Below are 22,181 nucleotides of genomic sequence, written 5' to 3'. Positions count from 1 at the left end.
AATTTAATGCTAAATGTTCAGCGATTATCACAGAAAAACTGTTTATAATGATTTTATAATAATATTACAAGGAAACGCTTATTTTTACACTTCAGTTAAAAAATAAATTTTATTATTATTTTAAATTTTTATTCTTTATTCGAAAATTGTTTTGATTTTATACAATTTATTACATGAGCAAGATATATCTCTACAGTTTCTATATTAGTAAAAATATGAAAATTCTATTTTTTTTTTTTTTATTAATTTTGATAATATTAAAATTATATTTCTTAGGTCAATATTAAGTACATAAAATATTTAATTACTTTATAATAACCAAATGTTTGATATTTTAATTTATATAAACTATATATAATTAGTAAATGTATACAGAAAATATTATTTTATTATTTAGTTATTAATAAAACTGATGAGTATAGGTTTATTTATCATAATATTGTATTATAATTTTTGACTAATCAATACCAATCAAATATTAAGAGTCTGGGATGATTTTTGATTTAGTTGTTTAAAAAAAAAGATTTAGTTGTCTTGAAAATGAAGGATAATACCATTGTTATTTCAATCATAATAGGATTATAGAATAATAATGTTTTTAAACCAATTTATAAATACTTGTAGGGACTCAGAAAATATTAGGTCAAAAGTTAAATTGTCTTAAAGTCTTACATGAACCATAAAAACAAATTCAAAGCACTTGATATTAAAAAATGATTTTTAAATATTTCGGTTAAACTATTCAGTGTTATTAAATGCTAATATATTATTGGTATTCTTCCAATTGCAAATGATATAATTTATTTATTTATATGTATGGTAATATAAACATCTTGTGCTAAAATAGGTATTTAAAATTACTTTATATTAGGTTAATATTGCAATTACATGATATTATTACGTTAAAATACGTACAAAATAAATTTATGTTTAATCTAGTATGATGTATTGAATTAAAACACTTGAACATGAATGCAAATTAAAATTAAAATAAGTGCTTTATGTTTATACAGAATAGATTTTTGACTGGATTGAATTTACTTAATCTGTTGAATTGCATTCCCTAATTTGCATTTTGTTACGTACCTACCTATAATAAGATAGAATAAGAGACTATTATATAGACGGGGTGGATAATAATAATTTCATTGTAAATGAATATTATTTTATTTACTAATGAATTTATATTTTGAAACCAATGGCTGTTATTTATTTTATAAACCAGGCTAATAAATAACTTTTAATTTTAACTTTACAGTAAACAACAAATTAAAATATTCAATAGTCAATAGACATTAATTATCATGAAATAATGTATAAAATCATATTGACGCTTACGACATCTAATGCTTATTTATTCTTTATGTTAATTATATTTTGCTGATCAACCTTAATTCCTTATACACGAATGTATTTATTATTTTGGCACAAAAAGTTGTGTAAATTGGCACCAACTAACAAGAATTTGTTTTTAATAATAATCAAGATTCTGATGTGTAATAATTGTTTGTCTAAGGCATATGAAGTAATTAAAGTGCAGATACTGCAAAAATAACAAAATAACAATAATATCATTATGATTTGTTGTCATTTTGTCATTTTTCCTCTCTCTCTATAAGCGTGTATTCGTTACTTTAGCAATGTAAATACGTACTAAACATAAATTGATTTAACTTATTGGCAATTTTAACTAGCCTCGTTATATGCCGCAAAGTTGATTTCCCTTATTATAGGAAAATAATATTATTTGTTGTTTTTTGTATACAAATGTATTGATACGTATGATACATAATTATTTTTCGCTTGTCGTGCGCACAAACTACTACGATTCATGCAAATAACTGACGTAAACACAAGAAAGTACATGGAATCTGGTTATAAAATATTATATTATGTCACGGTGGTGTTTATCATATATTACACACACACACAAAGGGCTGTTCGATTGCATAAGTGCAGTAGTATGAATAATAATGCAGTACTAAGAAAAATATTTCGATACGTTATAGTTTTTTTTAAATTTTTTTGTAAATATATGATGTATGATACTCATAATATATTCTGATATTATATACTTATAGGTATAATATATTATTCGCTTATATCATATTATATTATTTCTGTGTAGTAGAGTTACTTTTTAAAAATAAAACCATAAGTAACTAAGAATTTCCTGTCAAATGTGTGCTATAATTAGTATGGGATTTTATTTTCTGAAAGTAGACAACGACAATAAAAAATTTCACGCTGCATCTTCATGTTTTGCATGTTTTGGGTTTTTTTTTACTTGATGGTCCATTAAAATCTTTAGCATTGTCGACTGTCCATTGTTTTGAACGCGTTGCAGATTCTAATCGAAACTACCGTAGTAATGTATATATATATATATATATATATATATGTAGAAATTAAACGAAAATTCTCACAGTTAGAATTTGTGATTTATATAAAATATAATACAATATTATACACATATAAGTTTTTATTGTTTTCGTAAAGGAATCATTACAATAGTTTTAGATTCACCGCTAACTATGAGTGTCGTAACTAAGTGTCGTGTTCACTGTTCTCTATTATGTACTAATATTCTTTGAGGTTCATCGGACAGGTTAGTGTACATTCTTGTGTGGACTTCTAAAGCTACAATGGCTCTTGGGAAATGTGTCGTGAGTTTAGATATTGCTACGTTACGCCATTAGTACTTTTATAATATTAATATATATATATGTATGTACATATACTCTGTACTCATGTACTCTGGTCAAACGGGTGATCGAAGAAGAAGTTGTAGGAAAAATACCGTTAGGTAGACCCAAGCTAAGATGGGAAGATGGTGTGAAAAGAGAAGTTGAAAGGATAGAGCCTGGTACCAATTGGAGAGAAGCAACGGAGAATTAGGGATAGGTAGCAAAGTTTATCGTTGTCAGTATGGTCTTAAAGGCCGAAACTAAAAAAGAAGAAAAGAAGATGTATGTACATATTTTTTGCTCAATGTTTAATATTTACATTGAAAGACCTTGGTAACACTTTTTAATTTACTATGGTAATACGCCTGCTCGGGTCAATAATCAGAAATGTTTATGTATTCAACGGTTCCCGAACAGCGCATGAACTTTATATCAGTTTTATATTTTATTAATTCTTACACGGTTCTCAATCGATTCTTGTAAATTATATTTACGTGAAATTTTATAATTTTAGTTCATTAACGCTTATTTTGTCTATTTGAAATATTTTAAAGTAATTTCGAACCTTTGCTCTACAATTACGGTATCTAGTCAACTAATGTTTTGCTTAAATTTTAGTTATATGCTAATAATCTTATACTGTTAGAAATATAGGATGACATTGTTTTATAATTCATATATAATATAGTATTGTAATATTATTTCACACTTAAATGTAGGTAAATAAGTAAACATAATATATAGGTATACTCCTCGTGCATGTTTTGTATTATTGTCCACGCATAACACTATAAACAAAATATAATTAACCTTAGGTAAGTTGCTCTCCTTGGATTGTTTACTGATAAGAAATAACTAATCAACTGTTGAAAATAATTAATATCTAAGCTCATTTTCCCTGATACATTTCGAGTAACTAAGTTAGGATTCCTTTATACAATTTTTTAAAATTAATCTAAATATATATATTTTTTTAAAACGTTACCGTTAAAAAAAAAAAAAAAAACTATAAAACAATGTGTGCATCTATATTAAATGTATTATTTTTAATCTTGTTCTGTTTCGTATCTGAACAGAAAGTCGCCAAAAATACAGCTGCACGTATTATTTTTTTTTTTTTTTGCTACAACTGCACGTTCAAGTGTCCTCGATGCGCAATCGAAGAATAATAACAATAAGGTTAAAATAAGAACAAGCGTGACTGTACAGGAAGTCTGTATTGTTTTGTTTTTTATCGAAAGGCATTTAATACTGTACATTTTATGCATCTACGGTTTTAATTTATTTGTTTTTACATCAAAAGTATATTATTTTCATTTTATATAGACGCAACACTGTTTTGGTTAAAAAATAATATTAAAAAGTTAAATTAATTATTTTATTTTGATTGATAATTTATTTTCATCTTTGAGATTTTGAGAAGAATAAAAAAAATATGTAGGATTTAAAATAATGAGGTTATTTTTATATGTTTTTATCGTTGTTTTTATTATTATTATATTAAGATAGGTTTGTATCCTATCTACTATAAAAAGCTCTGTAGCTACTCTATTAAAAATTAAACTATTGAAATCAATTGATAATCAAGAGAAATCATTTTCTATCAGAATATCTTATAACTACTGGCTCAAAAAATTTGTTAATCAGATGTACAATCAACATTTTCTTTTAAATAAATTAAATTCTGTAACTTATTTTTCTTGCGGTAGAATCAATTTTCAAGATCTATTCTTACTATTTTTCATAATTATGTTGAATTCATTTAGCACTATACTTTCTTGAATAATAAGTATTTCAAGTATTTCAATCCTATTTAAATAATGTTGTTACTTTTTTTCTTAAAAATTAAAATCAATAAAGAATAAAAAAGAAATAAAGAACCAAAGTAATTATTTTTAAATTGTACAATATTAATTTATTGGACTTTGTTAAGCTTACACACACACACACACACACACACACACACACACATATATATTTATATATATTTGAAATGAGAGTGAAGTGTAAAACTTAATAAACCTATTCATATACTTAGTTTAGTTGTTACTAATTATAATTGAAATACTTGAAGTTATGAACATCAGTGCGCTTATTTAATGTTTTGCTTTGTTGTAAATAAATCGTAAAAAAATATAATGAATACTTATATAATATATATCAGTTTCTTTGCGATTATACGATTAAATAAATGATTGAGTATACTTTAAAATATTGAAATAAAAAACGTGTCTCTACCCATGTGTTGTATTATAACATCTACCTATGTATATCTTCATGTATTAGTAATGGCTGTTTGATGACGTAAAATATGTTCGTGTAAGTCGTGTTAATATGATTTAAAAGGAGAATTGTTTTTACAGTCGGATTCCATAACTGTTGATGTGAGTTATGCTTTATAATTTAGTGTTGACCTCAATGTTTATATCGTTTCATCCACCAAATCCTATAATATTATACTAAGCCTGTCACGTTATTTTATAGGAATCACGGTGTACAGTGCATATTAAGAATAATAATTTGTTGATGATTTTGTAATAATAATACAGTAAATATATATAGATTTATATTGACGCTATTAGTAAAAATAAGTAGTAGTAAAATAAGTAGCTAAACAGTTGAAACGATTTGTCGACCATCACCTGATCCATCAAGTAAGTAACTCACGATAAAAATCTCATTAGTCATTAACAAACGACGACGTCGGACGTAGTCTTTATATAAGTAATATTCTGGACAGCTCATTTACACGCCGAACAGTCGAAGAGAGAAAAAAAATAATGTTACTGCCTTAATGTCTTATGTGACGATTAAGGGGGGTTGAAAAATACTATTGGTATTAGTGTTTTATAAAACTTTTGTTCGACACGTTATTAATTTGTTCGGGTACACTAATATATTACATGCATTAGGTGTTTATTGTGTTTGTTTACTTCAACGTGTAATTAAATTATTATTTATAACGTTTAAAGTTAATTTGATCGACAACTTCTATTTTAGGAAACAATTATAATTATTATTCGTTTTCATTCATATGTATAAATACTGCTATAATACGCTAAACGTAATGACATTTTTATAATTTTTGTGTACAAATAAATTTGAACATTATTATAAATTGATATTTTAGTTTTAATTACTAAAAAAAAAAAAATACATTATTAATAATATTTACTTTTAATTTGTAAACAGAAGTTGTGATTTCACATGCGGTAGGTACCACAGCGAGTAGGTATATATTTAAAATCACTCGGTATTTATTTTTAAAGTGAAAAAATTCCAGTGACTGTATGGGTGAGTAAGGAACGAATAAAAAAATAGTGTACGAAATTCCATATAAGTAAAAGTATTAGTAAAGTACTATTCAAGACATTTGACGGTTTTGTATTCATAAATTTCACTTAAATATTATTACAGAATATATATACATAATAAACATTCGCAGCATTTAGTTACAAGCTATATTGCAGTTATCTATTAGCTATTATACAATATTATTGTTATTTTCACGTTCATATATTTATATTATATTAACATATACTATATTGACGGTGTGTTTACTATAATTTCATGTCTCATTTGTGTGTTGAGAAGCCCACGCGGATGCCATTGTTGTCGGTCATGGGTGCAGTAAAGACGCAGTATCGTAGTAGTTTAATTTGGTGATATGTATGTACGTGTATGTATTTTATCTATGACATTTATCCGACATAATTTTGCTGTATCTGACCCGCACAAACTAGTCGGATTAGTATTTCAACTTTCTAAACGATTTTAAAAATAATTATGATATTTTAAATTAATTTTTGGAGATAAGTAATATTTTTCTTGTTTTAATAATTACACTAAATCATATTATCATTTTTTTAGTTGACAAATTAAGGCAATAAATAACTATTGTAAATATTAAGTACATATATTTCGATATAATTAAAGAATTCGGTTTTGACTTGTGTTTTTACAAGTATCACTCGAGTGCTGTAGTTTTTTTAACATATATTTTTAATTAAGACGCAATAGTACGACTTCGTGAATATATTTTGAAAACTGACAAGTAATAGAAACCTTTAGAATGTTAAAATTACTGTATGAAAAATGTAAACCAAATTAAATTCTAACACTACTACTGGTTATGTGATATTTTCGAGCATTACTAATATTATTTAAACGTTCACTTTGTGTGTTATAATCGTTAAGCCTACGGTGGTCCACGGTGGCGCAGTACACTTCGTGTGCACGCAGATAAGTCCTTAACTATGGTAGAATTAGTTTTCATCGGTTTCGTCACCGTTACGGATGGTCTATGACGTTATCAATGGAATTGCGTTGCCTACGAATTATTTTTTAAGATACCCAGCAGACCGTAAACGACCTTCCACGGAGTTTGGTCGGAAGATCATTTGTCACCGACTAGTGGTACATGCATATGTTTATACGAATGGTGGCACCACTATGTTCGTTTTACTTCTCGGCAGCTCCTACGGAAGCATGATTTATATCGTCGTCGCTGCTGTGCGACAATCCATACACGCCTATAGATATACAGACATAGTTAGTACATTATTTTGAAGAAAAAAACCGCAAAAAATAAAAATGGAAAAAAAATAGGTAACCGCATCGTTTACAAGCTACAACAGGAGGCCAACAAAGCATCACGATTTGTTTTTTGTTTTTTTTTTCATTCTGTATTTCATTCACCCGACCATTATTCTTTTCACGCTCCGGGGAGATGAGTAGTGGTTCACTTGAACCGAGACGACGTGGCGTCCGGTACGGACCTCTTCTGACTAAAGACGGATACAATGCGTTTGTCTATTTTGGATCCGATCGAGGTGTACTCCGTACACCAAGTATGTGGGACGTCATCCAAAATTTTATAGGAAACCACGTATAAAGCATCTTCACTTATACATCCAACTTTTGGGTGTAAAATATTATTATTATTTTTACGATTATTACATTATAATGTCGTACATCAATGTAACTAACTGCACTAGAATAACTGCTGTTTAATGTGTCGAAAATATTATGGAAATTATTTTTAAGAACAAATATAAATATTATTCGAATAAGTATGCATTGCATTAACCCAGTGGACAAGAGGAAAAATCGTAACCAATAGCCAATGGACAATATTAGTGTTATGTCTCGTACACATAGTATAATTCAGTTGTTTAACGTTAATCATTCTTTCTTAAAATTATTCAGTACGATTGTTGCGTATGGATGAACGTTGAAATCGTTATTTATTTGCTAATTTTTCATTAGGATTTGTTTATTGTAAATTTAAGTTACATAGCCGGTGTTAGGGGTAGGCAAAATGGGGCATTTGTCCAGGGCTTTGTACTTAAAATTTGAATTGAAAAAATATTTTGTATGAAAATCTCATAAAATAAAACGTGAAACCCGTGAATCGCCTAGCGAGTGTGATTTCTTGATGAATCCGTTGGCATATAACAAAACAAATTAAAAGAATAATGTTATATTATATTTAATATGCCATGAATGCACCAACGACGACACGTATGGCACGTCGCACGATATGGAAACCGGGATACTTAGAAAGTTTATCTTATTGCATTTCTTAAATTTATTTATTTTTTAAATTAAGTTATTACCCGATATGGTGTGCAGCTGTCACCGAGGAATTGGATTACATATTATCATATAAAATTACAGTCTATCGGTCTACAGATGATTATGGTTATTGGTAAAATAAGTTTTGATCAGAGTTTTGCAAAAGGTACCGCCGGTCCTGTTAAGTTATATAGTTTAAATCAATAATAATATTTAGTTAAAAATTAATGTGTACAACATGAAATTTTCTGAACAATTATTTAATTATATTAATATCAATACATTATAATATATTTGAGAATTCGAATTTCGTTTGTAAAACATTGGTTATAATTATTGAATGTAGTGAGTAATTTGGATTATTGAAATCAACACAGTTTTAACGTATCATACGCGAGTGAATCAACAAAGAATATTGTGGAGTGTAGTTGACACATATAGATTTATTGTTTTGTGAACGAACCTTCTATTTTCACTTTGCATGTCCATTATTTATAACTTTATAAGTAGGTACATTTATATTGTGTATAGTATGACGAGCTGAGTTGGTTAGCTAAGACAGTGTTATGTAGATCATGCGTACCATCTTATATACTAGGTACTAATTCCACGTGAATAAGGAAATAAATAAATTGTCTCGTATCATCATCTGGTGTACGAAAAACACACGTTACGGAGCGAATAATATTCTTCGGACTGTATAATACCGTTGACCGGGCACCAGGCCTCCGACAGCACGACTTGGCGTGACAATCACGTAAAAAGTATAAAATTGAATAAACTTACATTCGTCTAGAGATTCTGTTATTTATCTGTTGTCTCTTATTATTATTATTATTCCCACACGACGATGACGAAATGAATAAAATGCGCGTTAAATCATACTGCCCTGATGTGTACGCGTTCGTCTTATTTCTTGGCCATGGAGAGTATTTCCATGGTATCTAATACGCACGTTCACTGCAACTACGTTGAGGTATTTTCATTGCTTTATAATAACACATATCCGTACGTCGTATGTCTATTATATGTTACGACATAGATAAACATTATATTTTTTTAATATTTTCTTTTTGTTTTAATTTAACTGTTATTTTTAATGTATTATTAATATTATGGGACCGTATTATTTATTTTGTTGTATACATTTTAAATGTATTCACGTGTATTTGAAAATAAATATGTATTAAATTAAGAAAAAATAAATTAAGGCAAAGTATGAGTACTTATAAATCTTTTGTTATATTGCAACGCACTAGCACCTATTACAGTGTAGTATATATTATTTAACAAATTATATTTAGGTATTTGTCAGATTCATAGAAATATATTGTTTTATATTAATTAGTTTCTCATAACTTTAATGATGTTTGTTTTTTTTTTAATTCCAATACCTTTAAGATAGAAAATGTTAATCTAGCTATTAATTTATAGATTTTGGTTTCTGAATTTATGATATAATATTACAATATATGTATGAGATGAAGTGCAATGTTTAGATTTTTATACAAGTATTATACCATTACTTTTACCGTATTATAGAATATTATAATGCGATTAACAATAGATTATTGAACAATTAATTAATAATTGAGTTCAGAGAAGCAATAGAAGCTTAAATAAAAAAAAAAGAAAGAATGTTATTTCTATACGATGGTTCGATTTTTTATGTATAACATGGCGACATGTGACAACTCGGACAAAACTAAATATGACGTCAATCATATTTTCTGCGACTAATTGGAAAAAAATAAAAAAACAGGCAACAGCAAAAATGTGAAGAAAAAATAGTTGAAAGAAATATAAAATATCAATAATTTCAGTTTTAAATTAAGATTAATTATTGTTAAAAATCATTTCAAAAAATACAATTTGAATAATCTTGATTTGCTTGCACATTGGTCCTGAATAACCTTCATTTTTTTTACTAATACACTTATTATTCAACGTTTAATTTAAGCATGACAAATTAGATAATGAAATTTACTGTTTAAAATTTTCTTGTGGATTCTTAATTATTTAAATGTACCTATACAATTTATTTAATTCAAACAATAACCTGTATTATAGTGAACTTAAATCTTTACAGTGAAAATTTATTTTTATCTATGTACTGAGCTCAAATATTATTAGATATTTCTATTGATACATTTTAATACTTTTCATTTACTTATCTACATATTACGTAATCGTTTAAACTTTAAAGAAACATAAATAGGTATTTTAATAATTTGTTTTGTAGAAGTATACTTGATTTAAATATTCGATAGTTAATCGTAATGACAAATATCATTGAAAATATTACGTTCATGTTTATTCTGTTTTTTTTCGTCGTATTTATGTAAGTACCTTATGTACACATATTAATATTAAACTGCATGGTCTTAATAATATTGTGAAAATGGAAAAAATGAAATAAAAAAATAATTAGTTATAAAATTTCATAAACTGCTTTTGTACTGCTTTCGTATCAAATGTGTATTTTATTAATTGTCATTGATTTCCGAAAAATTATTAGAATAATGATGATTTTTTGGTTAACATATTTTAATGCATTATTCATTTGTAGTATAAATTATGTATGTTGATTTTTTGTAGTTTGTCGCATACATACGAGTATAAAATATAATGTTACAATATTGGGTTTGATCCTATATAGAGTTTTATTTTTTTTTGCTAACGCACTTATCCTTTTTTTGTTTCGATTTATGTTCTTCACCTCCTTTTTTGGTGGACCTCATCATCATTTTGTTCTTGCACAGTTGTTATATATAATACGAGTACAATAATAGTAGTGCTGTTTCGTTTCGCTCATGTGCACTGCTGTAGTTCAAGTCCTGCAGACGTGTCCTAGAGATATGTCCGGCGCGGTCATTTCCTTGCTTGAAACATCGAAACCAGTTTCCAGTTTATTATATATGAATGCATTATTATATGAAATATTAGGCCGAAGAGAGGGACAAAATATTAAATACGAAGTGCCGCAAGAGTCTGATCGATAATAATGTTCGCCAAACGGTATCACGCCGCTCTTAGAACACGTGCGAGTGTAATAATAATTATTGCCATATATATTTACCATTTTATAGAATGTATAACAAATATACGTTTATGTGTATGATGCAATTTAACAGACACTATATAATATCAGTATATAATAATCGATTTATCGTGATGAATTTAGAGTAAAATCGATAAAAAAACCACTCTCGTATAATATTATTTTCTCGACTACATAGCGGTACAGTTGATTTTATACGCGTATATTTTATTTAACGAAGTTGGATTAGAGTAATTTTTTTTTGTTCTAGTTATTTTTATTTAATTTAAAAAAATCAAGTTTTAAGTGTTTTTTATAAATACCATTTCTTGTTTGTGTGGTTTAAATAGTATATATACTTTAAAGTTTTCGTTATTACATAATATATAATGATACGAAAACTTAGATCAAAATGTAGTCATTAGACTCCCGGGAATATATCGTTATGTTGGCACCATGTATTATATCTGAATTCAGATTTAAATGTTTAAGGTCTTAAATTACTTATAGCCGAATATGCACTTAACTCATGAGTCTACAGTTTACTTCCAATCTTGATTTATTAAAGTTAATAAATAATACATTTTTTTTTTCTGCGATATCACATCGATGACGTTGAACAAAAAAATTAACCTGATAATTTTTGTCAAAATTGTAACTGCAGTACTACAAACTGGAATTTTCTTCAATTCGAAATCTATGTAAAATGTAATAACGTATTATATATAATATTACATAATCAAAATCATAGTGAAAATTATAAGGTCACAACGAATTATAATCAAGGGAGATCATGTGTTTTTATTAATTTATGCAATAGTTATTACGGAACAAAATTTTGCATTAAGGCGATTCGTCAATTGACCATTATAAAGTGGTAGCATTAATTTCTGTATATGTTTGAAGCAGTCAGATTGAATTATTACCGTATAGGTTTTTGATTGGAATAATATTTTATTTTGTTTTCAAGTACTTCCGAAAAACGCTTGCGTAGTATTGGTTGGATACGTTATGCTAATTCGATGTAAAAAAAAAAAAAAAATAATAAAAAATGTCTTCGTGGTTTACTTTGTACTCATTTTCATTTAATACCAACAATCGTAAATGACAGCAGTGAACTTACAAGGTATGAATAAAATTTATGTAGTTTCAATTTGTATATATCGTGAAAATTTTATTTTCGAATAGTTATTGTTAGTTAACATAAGACTATTTATCGTTTGGGCTTGGATTTTGGATATATACCTCTATAAGAGTACAGTAGTCAAAAAATTTGTGGTACAAGTTTAAATTGTATTATATTATGTATATTCTTTTCACGTCAAATTATTAAAAAGTTGTGAGTACCTATAAATGATCTTAATGGTTGTTATATATACTATATTGTTAAATATAAATATATAATAGATTATCAAATTTTATAACTAATTCACGTATTTGTATTTGTTGTGTAATGTTGAAGTTTACCTTGACAAGAAACTATTTTTTATATTTGAAATTTTAATATCTATATTATACCATATGCGTTGTTTAAAATTAATTAACTAATTATATTATTCTTAATGTTTCGTATACACTTGAACACTTATAAATTAATGGTTAATACTAACTAGGTAATTATAAAATTTGTCATAGTTATAGCATAAATTTTTATGCAAAAAGTATAGTTAAATATGTACACAAAAATTCAAAAATATACGAAAAAATACTTTATTATATGCTAAATATGTGTAGTTTTCTTGATACCTAATACCATAATTACAAATTTTAATATTTCTAAATTGTTATGAAACATATTCTGTTTTATAAAAGTTCTATTGGGTTATAATGGTTTGTATTATAAATAATTCACAGTAATTACTTTGATACGAGCGATATGCGTTAAATATCTTTATTATTAGTTGCTCATCAAAATTGTACTAAAAACATTTTGTAGTATTTTATTCTGTTCTAGTTTCAATAGGTGTATAGAATTTCGAACTCATTTAATTATAATACACGAAGAATATATATATAATTTTAATTTTATATAACGGAAAGAGCCTTCTGTTTTGTTTATTATTTTGTTGGTCGGAGAATTAGGTAACCTAATAGTATACAAATACAAGTGGCGATGAAAAGATTCTATTGATTGATGCACAGACAATCATTGGCTTTCACTGGCCACCATGCAGACGATTCGGGTGTCCGTGGCGCCAAAATATTGTATTGTAATAATTACTATTATTATTATTATATCTTAGCTTTTATAATTAAGTTGAATCTTATGAAGAAATGTTTGAGGAAAGTTTTATTTTTTCCTTGCTGGTAAAAATCGAACCATTGTATAGTACTGGTACCAAGAAAAATATGTATACATTTTTTTTTGTCATAAAATAAAAAGAATAATTAAATTTTTAACTCGGTGTGCAGTATGTACGTAAATTATTGAAATAGTATTTCATACAATTATTAAAAACTAATGTTCTGTAGAGTATTAACAATATATTATTATATTTATTTATATATTTTCGATTAACGAGCTATGACGCATGAATAAAGAAAATAGTAACTACACTTAAGGTTTATGTAGTTTAATGCAAGCGGTAATACTAAATAATAATAATCCTGCTGAAAAAGTATACAAAATAATTTAAACAAAAATCGTTTAGTTTGTACAAGCCATGTAACAAATTACATAATTTCGACTTTAATTTTGATCGTGTATTTAAATTGAATTCGCATATATTTAGTTAATTATCGTAAAGAATTATTAGTTATTAAGTATTTTAAACCACTGCACCTTTACCCCTCGAGTATGGTATTAATAAATAAAATATAAAATTAAAATTTTTATTTAAAAAATATAGGATTTTCATTGGCTTATGTTAATGTATAATTGCTTTTGAATCGGGAAATATTGTACCATTTAAGTAAACAGGTCTAATGTTGCGAAACTTCAAATATTATATGAAATAAGAGAACAATAAAATCTGTAATGTTAGATAATAGACTATTCAAAAATATTTTGTTACATATCTGACTTCGGTCAACTAAAGAAACAAATGATTATAGATGCTTTGCGACAGGAACTTAATAGCAAGGCAAACATTGAATTCCTCAAAATAAAACTCGTAAACCTTAAGAACTTTCGTTAAGCATTTATTCTAGATGAATTAACTCATTGACAGTATGTGAATCTCAAAGTGATGAGCCATACTCTAAAATGGATCGTACTAGCACACAATTCAGTGTGTTAACTGAATTATGTATGGTAAATTCTTCAGTCAACTTCATAACAAAACCCAAAACTCTAAATGCTTTATATAATATTATCATATCAACGTGATCATTGATAGTTGAAAATATAATATTTTATAATATTAATATATAATATATATAGTATAATAATATTATATTATTAATATAATATTATCATATCAATATGATCGTTGAAAGTTTCAAGAAATTTCTCAGTTAATATTGGTATCGAAGTATTTATATTTAGTACTAGGGATTTAGGATATTGTTTTCAAGTCAATTGTTGTTACGTTCAAAATTGTGTCTAATCTAGAGTATTAAAATATGTGATTTATTACATTTTTCGTTGAAAATAGATTCGTGTTTTTCTGAAAAACCTAAGAAAATATAATAATGCTTGTTCATAAAAATAATGAACGTGTTCAAATATTACATACCTATACTAGCAATTATTATTTTTTATGAGTACACAATATAATTAAAGATATGTCATTTTGTTGAGAAACTATTGGGACTTGCACTTTTTAACCTGTCCTAGTAAAGATTAATTAGGTTTCTAATCTTATAATCAATTTAAAATGAAAATATTATTTTATAGAATTGCAATGAATTATCTGTTTTCGTGACACAGCCAATTTAAATTCATCTTTATAATAATTATTTGATGTATACAAGCCTAGGCAATGAACAATGTACATATTAATGTTAAAAATATATTAATATATAGGATTTGATTTGGACTTTCTATGGGTACTTTTTACTATAGTTAGTGTTAATATGTTGTGTGCAAATAGCAATACTAACAATGATTATACATATTATAAGTTTTTTTTTTGTTCGTTCGTACGAACAATAATTTTACTTATAAATGTGTTAAAAGTACCCGAAAAAATAAATACTTATTATATAAACACTAATCTTAAATTATGCTTATGCCTATAACCTTAAAATTTTTTTTTTCACGTCTAGTTAAAATGCCTAAAATCACCACCATCAAATTGTATATCTCTGCATAATACCATTATAACAATTATGTTATTTTTTATTTCCATTTGGAAAAAAATACTAATGGAAATAACAATTGTTTTTTCTGATCAGCCATTATATTCTAATGTCTTATAGTACTTATAATACTAATATACTGTGAATGAGGCATCAGGTTTCAAATAAACACCGTATCTAATAGTTAGTTGCGGTTTCGTCTTTGATACATAGGTAATCATTCAAACTTAAATTGAAATAGAGTAAATAAATATACTTAAAAATGTTTGAATACAATTATTTTAATTGATTATTAATTTAACAAATAATTGTTCACCTTTATTTAACATGAAATAAAATTGTTGATTAAAGCTGATGAAGTTTAAAACGATGATATTAATGCTATTGTTTTTCTTATTATTTTTATATGACCATAATGCGGATATACAGGATATTACTAATATATATAGTATATTATTATTGATAGTATTAGATACGAATACAATAGTAAGTGTTGAAGTTTGTGAAAAGTTTTAAGAAAGAGGGAAAAAGAGAGAGAGAGAGAGAGAGAGAGAGAGAGAGCGAGAGAGAAGGAGAGAGAGTTCATATTTTGTCCAATATCATGAATCATTTTGGAAAACTGTTAATTCATAACAAACATAATTTCATATTTATTTCTGTTCTTATATTCATCCTTAAATGCATCTATTTCGTCGTTTTTTTTTTATCGTAGTATTATTTATTTGATACGTGTATTATTTTATGAAAATTCAAAATGTTGACGAAAGTGTAATTTAGTTGCGCATTATAAATACAAAATTCAGTGATGAGTTATAGGATACTGTCTATATATATATATATATATATTTATATTAGTGATACTTCGAACTGTTTGAATGTCGAACCGAACTGAACTAAAAAGGGAAATGAAATCGAACCGAACTATTTACCATTAAGGTATGTTCGAAATTTGAACTTGAAGATATTCTTAATTATATAATCTAAAATTTCGATACTTTATAGTTTATAGTAGAAGAATCATAATAGTATTAACTCTTAGTTTTATATTATTACGATTAGGTATGATAAAATAAAATAATTCCATATTGAAGCATATGGTTATTTTTGTAAATATCTATGAACTATATTATCACAGATTTTTTTTTCATATGATGTATGATAATATGATCAAAACCACCAATCTATTTTTAGAAAAGTGAAAAGGAATAAAAATTTGATTTTTTCTGTTTATAAAAAGAAAAAAAATGATATCTTAGTTCGATAAAAATTTTCAGTAAAATACGATTACGCGCAATTTACCTTTTTCATAATACGATTGTGCTTATTGTAACGGAATAATAGAATATACATTTTGGGTAAAATATATGCACGATTGGGCGTTAAACTTACAGCAATGTTGCCAGATTAGATATTATCGCAGTTAAATATTTTTTAAATACTTGTAGTTCAATTTTGTTTTCTATCGGATGTTCATGATTGCCATCTGTTGATAGAAGTGTATAATTCGATTTCGTTAGTATAGTAGCTGAACACATTTTTCTGATAAATCTCCATTTCATCAAATCATCTTTTCTTTTATTAATTAAGGAATATTAAAAATCTTTTACCTCACGTAAAGTTTTTTTCTTTCAGATAAAATAATACGTACTTTGTTTATTGATTCTCTGATGATGACTGATATTATTACTGCAGATATTAGTATTAAATTCGGTAATATTTTACAATTGTGTAATCATATTTAATACGCGCAATTGTAAACTTAAAGAAGGGTGTGCGTTAAATTCACAATGAAGTATAATGTTCAATATTAACAACAATGTTATGAACACGGTTCGTTCGGTTCGGGTTCGTAATATTTTGACAAAGTTCGGTTCGACACCGAAAAATCAGGTTCGACTCATCAATAATATATATATATATATATATAAAGTCGAAGAATTTAAACAGTGAATGTCCAGTGGAGGTTTTAAAATTTTCCTTTAAAATAGTGGCTATCTACTATAAAATACAGGATTGGCATATTATTATTTTTAACACAATTATACTATTACCAAAATATGCAACAAAGATTTATAATGCACTGATTTTCTGCAGATAGTGAACAATATTAAAGTATATTTTATTCCATTTTGAATTGGAAACTATTTATTATTTGTATTTGAAAAAAATCAAAGAAACACAGCATTCAAATGAATAAATTATACTATTTGTGAACTAAATATATGTACCGCACAATTATAATTTTGTAAAAATCTTTTATTTAACTATATTATTTGATCTATTTTGTTTCTATTCGCTATGTTTAACTTAACCGTGTAACAAATATCTATTTTTTTTGTAGTGATAATTTTCTATCTACATATCAAATTCACAAGAAAAGGATTTGGACGTTTTTAATTTACAATGTACATACATCGATTTTGATGCGATATTGATTTTTAAATTTGGTTTTAATTATTCGTTATTAATTTTTTGAGAGAACTACTTCCTTACATTTAAAATGTTATTTTTATAATATTAATAAATAATCGCCCCACTAAAATTAATTTAAATTAAAAAATTTATATATTTAGAACTCTTGAGAGTTATTCAAAAATATGAATAAGTCCTTCTTAAATATTCAATCAATCAGTTCTTTCGATTTCATTTGATTTTATTTACATATATTGCATGTATAATGGAGTTAGGCCACAATATTTAAAAAATAATTTCGTAAACCTTTTATAATTATATTTTATTTCAAGATTGTATTTCAATTTTTACTTACATGACGTTTATAATTAAGAAAAATGAACTAGATGCGTACTTAATACAATTTGAATATTAATCAGATAATGTCTGTAACTAGATTATAATTATTTGTAATATATACAAGCGATTGTTTATAAATTATTATTGTTAAGTACATTAAAAAAAGTGGCAATTATTTGTAATACATTCCATCTTAAACTGTTTTTTAAATTATTTTTACCTTTTTATTTTTTTATTAATTAATTAATTTTTTTATTTTTAATTAATTTTTTTTTTTAGTTACTGTAGTGTTTTACTTTTGATTGAAATATAAATATTCACATTTTTATGAACAAAAATACATTTAATACACACGAGAATATTATAACTATAAATACCAAGTTGTAAAACTTCAATAAATATATTGTATACGTTGTTGCTTTCAAAGAATCCTATACGTTTTTCGTTGAAAACTTTTATACTTCTATGATTTACATAACACTTTGATTGTAATGCATTTTGCTATTCCATTGTTTCGTTGAAAATAACATTCTTGATCAAATACATTTGTTAAGTCAAATGTTAAATATATGAATTCAATTGTATTGTAATATATAAAGCGTGATGGTCTATAATTTGTAAAAAAGTAGAAAATAAAAAACAGCCGATGCGCGTGAAAATATATAATGTTATAATATGTTGTATATATATATATATATATATATATGGTGTAGAGATTGAAAATCTTTCCTGGTGAACTACATATTATAATGTGGTGTACATAATTTTGATACTTTTCTAAAGTAGATAAACTTGTTAGTGTTCACGTGGGTTGTACAACTTGTACGCTTATAGTACATTGTTGTTAAGAGCAAATGCATCATAGATCATATCTATGAAACCGTCGGTCGTGTAGGTTACCTGCCTATAATACGTAATATGTCTCTCGGCTCTCGATTACCCGACAAATTAGGAACGCGAACTACGACCTCTAAACCATTCCCCTACGTAACACGTCTTGTTTTTTTTTATACCAAAACGTTTGCTTTATTCGGGATTTCTAAAGAATAAAAAATAAATAAATATTCTATCATTGTAACATTTGCGCTTTAGGCGTATCATTTATTTGTTGTTGTTTAATTTTTTAGCCCATATTGTACGAACAATTAAATTATTAAGTGTCAACTTGCATTTAGTTCTTTTCAAATTCGTTACAATAAAGTGTACAATATTATTTACATATTGACATGCGTACATAACGAAAAATAGTTAATAATAAAATTAATGTACTATGTAGTTAAAACATTTATGATTGTGTGCGCGATGAATAATATTCTGTTACCGGGTAAATTCACTTTTGGATAAATACCGCATATGAAAAAAATGATGTGTTTAGTGTATGACGTACGTTTTTATGATGAATGGATTCTTAAAATATAATAATCTTAAACAGTTTAATAACCCTCGGAAACCGATGTGGTAATAATGGTAATAATTATTTTTATCATCGTGGGCAGTCAATAATATAGTATACCGTATAACTACTACACCGTATTATAATATAATGTACGCGGTGTTTGTAGGTGAAATTCGAATTTTTTTTCTTACTCCCACATTCAAGGCTTGGCACCACACCAGTGATATCTCTGGATAAGTTTTTTTTTTTTTTTTTATTTCTTCGTCTGCTTTACTTGGTAATGTACCCCTACGCGCGCTAATGGATACGGAACCTGCAGCTCACTGTAGTACGTATTAGCACAATTCGAAAGATTTATAAGACATTAAAATGAACGACATTGTAAGGTCCGAATTAATTGTTTTCGTCAGATGTGAGGTCGCCGTAAAAAACTCAGCTAGTGGTTTTTATAAACGTTTTCGAATTAAATTGCAATATTATTTGAAAAAAAAATATTTAACTATTAATATATGTTTTAGGGGTACAAAAAGTGAAAACAATGATGAACTGATGTTGAGCTGTGGCAATGAATACTCGGAACCTATTAACGCTTACGTACTTCCAGACTCTCGAATTACCAAATTATGTTCGGCCAGGTAATTATGATAATATATTGTTTTGAATAAAAGACGATTTATTTAATTTTAATTGAAAACAAGTATGATTTGACTTCCGAAATAATATCGCATATTGTGTTGTACTACGTAGTACGTGTTTCGAATTTAGTTTACCAAACGTTTAAATTATATTGATCTAAATTACGTTAAACAAATTATTATGATTTCGAATATATTTCCCCATAGTAGTGTGATTCTATTCAGAGTAGAAACATAATATTTTGTTAAAACCAGGAAGTGTTTATGTCTAAAAATAATAAAACACCCCATTGTTCTACCGTGAACATAAATATACTCTCGTCATTGTAAAACGATGTAAATATTCGTTAATAACTATGGAATCTAAACGATCTATATCGACTCTATATTGCAAATACGATGAATATTGTAAATCATAACGGAATTAATAATAACTTATTTGAAATACACGAGTATAAATATAATTTATTTGTTCGTTAGGTCGATATGATGTTTATTAATCAGTAATCGATTTTTCACTTTACCATCAGTAATAAATTCACTTTGATACAATAATATATGACTTACAGTTATTCGTATAATATAATACTATGATATACAATACAATATTGGTATTGATATTATTACATTTAGTCGATTTGTTATGAATAATATAATGTTTTTCTTCCATTATCCCTGTAAGCGTAATAATATGGTAATAAAAATTATTCGGAACACATGTTTTATTATATCGTTGTTACACTAAGGGGGAGGGAAGTGAAAACTTTATACAGCATGCAACTTGTGCTCGATCCATTACAGGTACAGCGCATGTATGACATGGGGCATATAGATCAAACATTTTTTTCCTCGTTATTAATGATGTTACAGTGCCCGCGCATGTGCCTAAATGCACCAACGTTATAGTTACGATATCGTTATTGTATTGTTACGTATGGTCATGATATATTGTTATTGTGTACACACGAGAAAGGATTATAGTATTCAGTGTTTACCAGTTGAATCTATACGGAAATAAAAATAAATAAGTAAATTTTATAAAAATAACGCCAAAATACCCCTAGCTATACGGCACACAAACTGTAGTAGTTTTTCGTATTACGAATACTTTGCTGTAGTTGTGTATAAAAGCAATTCGCTAAATAAAATTTGATCGTTTCATGTTTATTTGTTGATAATCAAGCACATAACAGACTATTACTCGTGGTCACACTTTGAGGAATTTTTTCTGAGTTTTTTATTGATCTTAAAACACACGTACTCATACACACATAAATATATATACAGTAGAATCCATTTAAGACGTTTTCCAAGGGACCAGGTAAAAAAAAAACGTATTAAACGAGAAATCGTATTATGCAGGAAAACCAGAAAATTGACAACTAAAAATTGTACATTAAATTATGAATTTTTTATTATAATTGCATTATATGATAAAATTTACATTTACATATACCTATAAATCACATAATTTATTTTGCATTATTTAATTTTTAATATTTTTTGAATAGAGGAAGTTTTCAACTTTATTAAGGTTTTATAATGTTCCATCTGCATTGTCAAAAGATGAAATTAATCGTCTTAGTTCGTGTACATAATCAAGTGCATTTATTACGGGAGAATTGGTGTTGTATCATCTTCTTCTTCCTCTTCACTTTATTTCTCTATAGTACTGACATCAGCAGATGAAATGTTATCAATAATTATTTGATCAATACTTCTAAGGCTACTCGTAGCAATATCATCATCAATTTCTGCATACCTAGGAAACTCTTTTAAATCTTGAAAATCATCGTTGATTTGAAATTGTGATTATTAATTTTATACTACATAATATCATTAGTATAGAGCGT

At 26.4% G+C, this 22,181-nt stretch overlaps 1 protein-coding gene across 1 annotated transcript in view; it reads left to right on the top strand.

Moving 5' to 3' along the window:
- Positions 1-22,181, top strand: part of LOC112686802 — a 252,933-nt gene that overhangs the window by 32,113 nt on the left and 198,639 nt on the right. Inside the window, exon 2 of the mRNA XM_025559239.1 lies at positions 20,212-20,328. Coding sequence (XP_025415024.1) covers positions 20,212-20,328 — 117 coding nt within the window. The remainder of the gene's footprint in view (positions 1-20,211; positions 20,329-22,181) is intronic.

Source organism: Sipha flava, unplaced genomic scaffold (genome assembly GCF_003268045.1).
Source record: "Sipha flava isolate LNK unplaced genomic scaffold, YSA_version1 324_pilon_pilon, whole genome shotgun sequence".
NCBI classification, from domain to species: Eukaryota; Metazoa; Arthropoda; class Insecta; order Hemiptera; family Aphididae; genus Sipha; species Sipha flava.
This window is presented reverse-complemented; position numbering and strand designations above follow the sequence as displayed.